This window comes from Bos taurus, chromosome 1, assembly GCF_002263795.3.
Source record: "Bos taurus isolate L1 Dominette 01449 registration number 42190680 breed Hereford chromosome 1, ARS-UCD2.0, whole genome shotgun sequence".
Taxonomy (NCBI): domain Eukaryota; kingdom Metazoa; phylum Chordata; class Mammalia; order Artiodactyla; family Bovidae; genus Bos; species Bos taurus.
The window spans coordinates 75,280,816-75,290,069 of NC_037328.1; the positions used below are offsets into that span (position 1 = coordinate 75,280,816).

Consider the following 9,254-nt stretch of genomic DNA (forward strand, 5'->3'; position numbering starts at 1 on the left):
ATAGAATCTTACACAAGGATCTTCTGCCTTTTGTAAAAGAAACAGACTCTTGAATTACCTACTGGTACTATCTGAAAATTACAGGATCTATTCTTTCTAAACTAATTTCCTCTGTACACTTTGCTAGTGAGGCCAAAGGTAGTTAGTCCTTTGAGGATATTGGAGGGGTCATTCAGTACAGTAACTAAAATATTTTAAAATCTCATTTTAAAATCTATATAATACTTGTGTATGATATACTGAATCAACATGCTTTTATATATATTTTATACTAACCTCAGTGTGGTTCAGATTTTGCTAGCATCAGCATCACCTGGGCACTTACTAAAAATGCAGAATCTAAGCCCATTATAGATCTTCTGAATCAGAATTTGCATTTTAATAATACCCCTATGTGATTCAAATGCACATGAACATTTAAGAAGCCCTCCTACTGAGATGTTGCAAGAAACCTATCTCCTCATCATTGAACTAGTCTGAGGAGAAACTTACTTGTCTCTTAACTCTCTTAATTTAGTTTTGTATTTAGAATGTATCTTCAGTAGAAACAGTTTATCACTGTGTTCTCTGAAATCTTTTATTCAGAATTTTCATGAAGAGATCAGCTTCTTCATTTTTCTTATACATCTTTAGATGCTTACTAGGTGTCCGATTGGACAGAGCTAGAAAGTGGCTAAGTGTGGAAGTGGACCAGACAGTGTGTCTCCCAAATGGGTGCTCTTAACCACCATACAACATCTATTTATTCATGGCCATGCTCAGGTTTCTAGTCCCAGGGCAAAGCCTATAGGAAGAAGCAATTTGATTGGAAATAACATTCAGATGGCCAAGGTATTGTAGTGATTATTCAACAGATGCTATGCTAAGTCACTTCAGTCGTGTCCGACTCTGTGTGACCCCATAGACAGCAGCCCACCAGGCTCCCCCGTCCCTGGGATTCTCCAGGCAAGAACACTGGAGTGGGTTGCCATCTCCTTCTCCAATACATGAAAGTGAAAAGTGAAAGTGAAGTTGCTCAGTCGTGTCCGACTCTCAGCAACCCCATGGACTGCAGCCTACCAGGTTCCTCTGTCCATGGGATTTTCCAGGCAAGAGTACTGGAGTGGGGTGCCATTGCCTTCTCCGATTCAACAGATAGGGGTATGCAATTGTTGTTCAAGTCAAGGATGAAACTATCTCTTGATATTTAAGTAAATATTTCATATGCTCATATACAGTCACATTTGTCTCACAACAGTAAAATGAATCTGTTTTAATGTACTCAATATGCTGATAGATACTATCTTACAAGAGTAACTGTGAATTGAAAAACATTGTTCTTTCTATGCAGTAATCTAGCAAGATCTGCGATAATTCAAAGATGACTGAGCTTTAGAGCCAGACAAAACAATAGACGATAAAAAGAACTGTTTATATAGATGCAAACTGAAATCTCAAGGTTGCATAATCATATTTCCTATTGATGAATAACTAAGAAGCCACAGACTGTTCATTACCTTAGGTGAGGGAAATATGAAGAAATTGGAAAAACTGTGTTGTTTTTTTCTTCTCTGCTCTGTCTCCTATTATCATTTCTTATATAGGATACCCTGAAACTTGGCACTAAAATTTCAATTGATACAACAGTATCATATTTCTTGTAGTAAGGTAAAGATTAAAAGATCATGTAAATAAGAGGTTTTTTTTTTTTTCCCTACCAGAACTAGATTACAGACTAAAGTCTGAAAAACAAGGTATCTCTTTCCTCCCTTTAAATGTTATACTCCTGATGTCTCCTCTAACTCTAGATAAAAATCCTGTTACATAGGTTAGTAGACAGCAAAAACTTATTAAGCCTTATCTATAAGGAAACAGAAACCACTTATATGTCTGCAGCTCTGGGAGACTTAAAAGGGTGTGACTGATAGAACTAGAAGAAAATTGTGTATCCATTAAATATTTTAAGTTAAGACTCGTTTTCATGGAAGAAAAAGAGCTAGTGATGAGAGTGAACACTAAATAAAATCAAATCTGAGATGTTTATTGAGGCTGAATTTGGTGTCCACTATTGTTGTGAATAATTAATGTGATTTTTGCCTTCCAGTGTGTATGTACAGAGAGCCATCACTACATGAAATTGGAGAAAAACAAGGGCGTTCAAGGAAAAGTTCTGGAACACCGACCATGAATGGAGGCAAAGTTGTGAATCAAGATTCAACATAGCTGAGAACTCTTCCCTTCGTCCCTCTCTCATCCCTTCCCTTTCTCCCCCTGCCCTTTACCCATTTCCTTCCAATAAATCCACCCAAGGAGAGGAAAATAAAATGGCAACCCAGGACCTAGTGGCTAAGATTCTGCACTCAAAATCTTCCTTTGTGTAGGACAAGAAAATTGAACCAAAGCTTGCCTGTTGCAATGTGGTAGAAAATGCACATGCACAAAGATTAGCACACCTAAAAGCAGAGGAAAAAATAATCAAGACTCCACAAGCATTAAAATAAACTGTGTTGTTATTAATAGAGGACTAATTGTAATGAAGACATAAATATAATAAACATGAAATAAAGTCATTACCTTAAAGAAAAGGGTTTTGGAGAATTGAACTTACAAATTGATGTAATATCCTAAATGGCTTAAACTCTGGATAATGCTGTGATGTGTGTTTTGAATTTGTATTTTCTTTGGGCATTTGGAATTGACACAAAATTGCAGTCTGTTTCCAGGATTTTTTTTTACCATAACATTGAACATGTATGAAGTACAGATTCTTCTAGTGCCTATAAGGTATATAGCCAGGAATCATTTAACATCAAGAAAAATTTTATTTTAAAATTTTATTCCTGAACTCAATATTTAAGATTGTTTTATGCAAAGGATTGTCATATGTTGAATTTAGTGCTATTACCTGATTTCATTCCTTCCTAACAAGAGTTTCAGATTCTCCTAGAAGATTATCATATTTTTTTCAAAAGTATTAATTCAGGAGCTCATTTTTTTTTATTTAGTCACTTAGAAAAAAATTTATTGTTTTAAGATTGAAGTAACTTTTAGGAAATTCTTTGTTGTTTCCATGCCTTGGCAGTGATATGTAACTTATGTGGTTTTACCATTTGATCTGATTTTTTTGTTTTTTTACTTTGTGGACACCTTTAAGAGTGTAGGTAAATGTCTAGCTGTGTTAGAAGAGAGTTTTATACCATTTCTTGCAGCAGAAAAGAAAGAAAAGGTGTTTTACATAAGGAAATAAATCCTAAGAAGTTGGTGCAAGCAAGCTGTATCAATATTTGCCTTTGTACCTTACTAAGTTTTCTTGTATGTAGCATTTTCCAAACTTCACCAAGGAATTGGGAGGCATGGCTGTGAAATTCTTAACTTACTATCTTATGAAGCCAGTAAACTGTTTGTTGCTAGATAGCCTCATTTATAAATCTAATTGAAAATAAGTCTGTCTCCTAGAACACAGAAGGAAAATGTTATACCCTGGATTTTCAAGGGCCATTGAGAAATAATACTGAATTAACAGCCATGGTTCCGACTTGTGTGAGTGACTTAAAGTAATAAAAAAAAAATAACTGTAAGACTAGGCAAATGCATATTTAGGAATACTGAAATGTTAGAGAAGAAATGAATACAATTGCCTTGGGGAAAAAATAGATCTTCTTGGTCCTACAAATCAGGAATGGTGTAGAGACATCCAAATCAAAACAAAACAAAACAGAATGTTAAAAAATATATGCAGATTTATGGATGTTATCAATGAGAAGACTTAGCATGTTACTTCTCCTATAGCTCTTCCGTCCAGCATGTATTGTTCCAAATACTCCCTAAAATATACACTTTGCAGAATCTCTAGGCCCTCACTTTAATGACCTTGTCATTGGTTGCTGTATTCTTTCAAAGTCACTGTAATTTCCCTCACTCCACACAATCATTAGTGGTCGGTGTCCTTCACCAAGTATTCTATTTCTCTTATCAGGAGGTGAGCAGAAAATGAAATGAAGGAATTCGTGTAATCAGTTGCAAAGAATAAAAGTTATGCATCTCGGCAAGGATTTTGAACACACGTCTGCAAGGGATATTTGTTTAATCAAAATATTTGAAAAGTAAGAAATAAAGACATTTAAATTAAATAAAAGAATGTTATTCTTCTAGGAAAAGAATGCCCTTGTAAAAAGAAATACAGCTCTAGTTCTATTTCTCCTTGTCACTCTTGATTCAACTTGATTATAAACACACCTGTCACTTCCAGGACCAATCAAATTATAAGCACAAAGTCTTATTATTTTTTTTGAAAAAATAAAAAGGAAGCTTCTACAAAATGGCTCCCAGGCTCATTTAGCATAAAATGACTTGAGCTTTTTGGTCATCCACACATCCACACATATACACACATCACAAGCTTACAAGTGACACAGTTGACAGTTTCACAAAGTGTTCTCAATTACACTGACGATTTCATGATAGAATATATCTTATCTAGTTCGATATTATGGAGAATATGATAGAGAGATGAATCTCCAACAAAATTCTTCCCTTTATTTACAATGGCTGTTTATCATTTCACGTCTGGATGCACAGCTTCCCCCTTTCTGAAAGCACTGGAGACAGTTCTAACTACCCAATTTGTATTTTGTGTTTCTCCATATCATTTAAGCAAATGCTCACCATGGTGAAACATTTGGAGATTGGCTTTGTTAAGTTATACTTAGTTTCAGAAAATAAATTGTTGAAAATCTCAAGTTCTTTAACAGATTAACCTGACAAAAGCTATGGTTTAGAGCACAGGGTGAACTTTTGCCTACCTGCTGCTTATTTTTTTAAGTATGTAAAGCCTTTAATAGAAGAATTCAGTATTCATTATCTAGGTTTTTTAAATATTACCAAATATATACATATTATTATTCTATTCCCTCCAAAAATATGAGCCATTTTAAATAGTTTGCTTTTCAGGTTTATGCAAAATAATTATCTTGATTTTCATCGTCCAATTTCTGGGTCTCAATTCACCCATTACTTATTCTCCTATAATTAAACTTGTTTTTTTTTTTTTTCTTAAATGCATTGGGATAGTCTCAAGAAAATTATGACTTTCAAAAGCTTTGTAATTGACTATGTAAGTATAAGGTAAAATGTGCTTATTCTGAGTCCTTATTGTATTGATAACATGTTTCAAAATCAGTGGGCTTAAGAATGAAAACAAAACTTTTGAGAATCTCACAAAGTAGTTTTCTGGCCAATATACCTTACTAATGATTAAGCTAGAAGTCTGAGCTATAGAAACAAAATGGTGCTGAAGTTCCCTCGGCTAACTCAGAGATTTTGTGCTTCAGGAAACTGGAGGACAGCAAGTCAACTTATCCTTGATCATGGTAATAGTTTGAGTTTTGAATTTTGCATATGAATTTCATAGCACATTTTCAGTTATTATGGATTAGCACAATAAAAAGACATTAATTTGACACAAATAATGATGCTTTATGGGCCTCATTCTAATCTAGATAGCTGTTAGAAAAATTGTTCTACTAAAGAAAATGACAATGCTCTTGATAGGTATTCCATGCAGATGAGTGGTTCTGCGGTACCACTACAAGAGATGAGAGTATTAAGACAAAAGTTAAGGATGAAGAATCTTACTGTGAGTTGAAAAGTTTGACAGTCCTAATTTGGGACCAATAATTCCCTGGTGGAGAAGCATGACTACATCAACAGTTAATTTTTTTCAACGTGAACCCAGAAATAGAAAATCTATTATTTCACCTTCAAGGCTTCATCTCTAAGGTCACGCTCCAAGAAGGTTTTCCATGATGTTGCTCAATTTCATCTGCACCAGGTGAAACCCACTCCAGCATAAAAACCCCCTGCTTATTTTAGTATCAAAGAAGGCTGAGGTTACTTCTCTGTCATAAACCTGTAAATAGCATTTTATAAATCAAAATCACCTTCAAAACAGTGGATTGTTCTACAAATATATATGTGTATATATACACATTCTTCTGAAATAAGGATATATTCTATAGAGTTTTTATTTGATTTGTGTTCTTTCGTCATAGGTAATTACAGATAAAGAGGTTTGAATGCAAAACTTTATATATATACATATACATATATATAAGTGTATATTTCTAATGGTAGTATAAGTTGCCACTTTATAATAAAAAAGAAACAGGTGGGAACAATAATCAAAGCACACACTCCTTCAGAATGTCAGTAATTCTGAATCCCTTCTTTGATGCAGAAATAGCTATTTTTTATTTCTAAAAAGGGATTTTAAAGAATTGTACTTCCTGACAGATATCCTGGTAAATCATATCAGATTGAAAATTTATACTTGAGGGCAAGAAAAAACGTGCTAAATGCAGATATTCATTTTTCTGGAATTTTCCTGGAACCCAAGTTAAAAATCAACATTTAAAATCTAAATTAATGTTCACAGATGATATATTGAGCTTCAGTAACAGAAGCAAAAATATATTTAACACAATGATAATAAATTTAAAATAATGTCATAGTAGAAACTGCATCATTAGACATTTTATTAGTTGGAAAGAATGAGTGGATGTTTTTTGTCTTTGCTCTAAGCACAACCTAAGGACTGTGGCATTAATTTTTTCTTAAAGTTGTTCAAAAGTCCAAAATATACTCCCATGAATAGAGCGGGTTTTAGGCTCCATTAAATGTTAACATCTTAAGAAATTATTGAGACTGAAATGTTTAATAAACGCATTATATGAGAAACCAAACAAATTAATGTTTTGTTTTTACATTAAACACAGATTACTCAAATCATTGGTTTTTTGAGATCGAATTTGTAAAATGTTTATACATCACAACCTTCCTGAAGTAAAAAGCAATTAAAATCTTGAGATGCGTATGCATGCAGAGAAAATACTTGCACATTTTTTTCTAACATTAAATTTATTTGGGAAGTCTCTTTCCTTTTAAAATGCATCTTATAATATGTCACTGAAAAAGTGCTATGTCTTATAAAAAAATCAAAACTGGATTTATGGATGGAAAATGAGTCAAAATTTTTATTGAACACTGGTTATAAGTAGAAATTACCTTCTAAGTTAGAAGCTACTTGTGGTAAACCTAATATTTTCTTTTTGAGAATTAAGAACTAGAGCACATCCATTTAGAGCATATTCATTTATTCATAATTTACTAACTAGACCCTTAGTTGAGTTTAGGGATCATAAACTAAATTATGATCTCAAAAAATCCAAGAAAGGCAGACATATAAATAACGTAATACCCAAATGTAAGTACTACAATAGTTATTAAGATTTTATGTACAACTGATGTTGCAACAATCTAGCATAGATGAAAGACAGGGGTTGGAAAGGGGATAGATACTGAGTAATCAAAGATACCAAGGGGCCCCACCAGTAGAGGAAATAATTTGAAGAAAAGTTATAGAGAAACAAAAAACACAATTCGGAAATCCTTGTGAATGAAACAAAGAATGAATGTTCAGAGGAGATGTGGGGGGACTGAGTTGAAAGAAATAAAAATTAAAAGTTTTTCAATGTTTCATCACTGTACTCTTTGGATCTGTTAGGACAATTCTGCTTGCTCACAGCAGAAGGCCCAAACCACACTAGTCCTTTGTCTAGAGATCACAACATCATTACCACAAATGCTGAATTTGTCTGTAGTTCTAACTGCCCACTCCATGTTTATAACTTCCTTCTTCTAGTTCAGAGATAAAGAATTTGGTAAAGAACCTGCCTGCAATACAGGACACCCAGGTTTGACCCCTGGATCAAGAAGATCCCCTGGAGAAGGGAATGGCTATCCACTCCAGTACTCTTGCCTGGAGAATTCCATGGGCAGAGGAGCCTGGTAGGCTATAGTCCATGGGATCAGAAAGAGTTGCATATGACTGAGCAACTAACGCACACACAGAGTTCAGAATTCTTTTTACAAGTTGCAAGATATGAAATATTTATATCACCTATTCTCTCTTACAGTTCCCCAGGAAACATCTCCTTGAATCTGACTGGCCCAGTTTAAGCCATGGGTCCCCATACAATAAACCACTGTGGCCTGGAATTTGAGACATGTCGACTAGTTCAAATCAACCAGAGCCTTCTTCTAGACTTTTAGGTTGGACGTACTTGTCCAAAGATACAGGTCTGCATAGACGAGGGGTGACTGTTTGAATGAAATCCAGAGTCCATTTAGCAAGAAGATGTGGAAATGCATGCTATGTAGCAAACTTTCCATTATCTGTTAATGAATGTGTATCCTATCACAGCTCATTGGCTATTCTAAAAACTGGCAGAGAAATGCAAGTACTAATGAATTAAAGCTGCAGCCATAAACCATAGGGAAGACAAAGGCAACTGAAGCTTCAGTTCCCAAAACATTATTAAATGTCTGCTATGCAAAAGGCACTGTGTGGGTCACTGGGGAAGATATAAAAGAGCTGCAATTTTAGATTATGAGAATGACTTGCTGTCTATTGCCCTAAGAAGGCAGACAAGATTTGCAATTTTAAAGAAAAGTGGCCCATTTGACAACTCAATATACCTGTTACTGGCTTCCCTGGTGGTTCTGCTGGTAAAGAATCTTCCTGCCAATGCAGGAAACACAATAGCCTCAGGTTCGATCCTTGGGTTGGGAAGATCCCCTGCAGGAGGGCATGGCAACTGACTCCAGTATTCTTGCCTGGAGAATCCCATGGACAGAAGAGCCTCATGGGATACAGTCCATGGGGTCGCAAAGAGTCAGACATGACTAAATGCACGTGCACACACATACACACACACACACACACAGTGCCTGGTATGTCCAGTGCTTTTAGATGACTGTCAGAGGACTAGAAAAGCAGTTTGGCTATTGTAAACCAGAGGTCTATATCATATCTACTTTTCTGTTTCTGTAAAAACACTGTTTGGATGAGGCCATTAAAAAATTCATCTTAAAATATCTGTCAATACTCAGTCTAGGTCATAAATTCAGGACTATTTGCTATTTCAGAATCACCTGGGGTAGCCATGCATAACATTCTTGAATCCTCTGTGCAGATTATAGCCTATGTTTGAACACTCTGAATGATAATTAAATATATTAATCTCTCAAGCATCATATTCCTTTTGGGGACAGTACTGGTTTTATAAAGTTCTTTCTCATATGAAGTAACTTGTTCTGTAGTGTCTACCATTCTTTTAAATTTCACTCTCTAGGGCTATTCCAGTGACTCAGTGGGTAAAGAATCCACTGCAAATGTAAGGAGACACAGGAGATGCAGGTTCAACCCCTGGGTCGGA

At 34.9% G+C, this 9,254-nt stretch overlaps 1 protein-coding gene across 4 annotated transcripts in view; it reads left to right on the forward strand.

Moving 5' to 3' along the window:
* Positions 1-7,515, forward strand: part of FGF12 (fibroblast growth factor 12) — a 612,490-nt gene extending 604,975 nt beyond the window's left edge. For 3 of the 4 annotated variants that reach the window (XM_005201557.5, XM_005201556.5, XM_059886661.1), the window contains exon 5: positions 2,084-7,515. In XM_005201557.5, coding sequence (XP_005201614.1) covers positions 2,084-2,202 — 119 coding nt within the window. In that variant the 3' untranslated portion in view covers positions 2,203-7,515. The remainder of the gene's footprint in view (positions 1-2,083) is intronic. The other variant, NM_001079789.1, reaches the window with a different exon arrangement.
* The last annotated feature ends 1,739 nt before the right edge of the window (positions 7,516-9,254 follow it).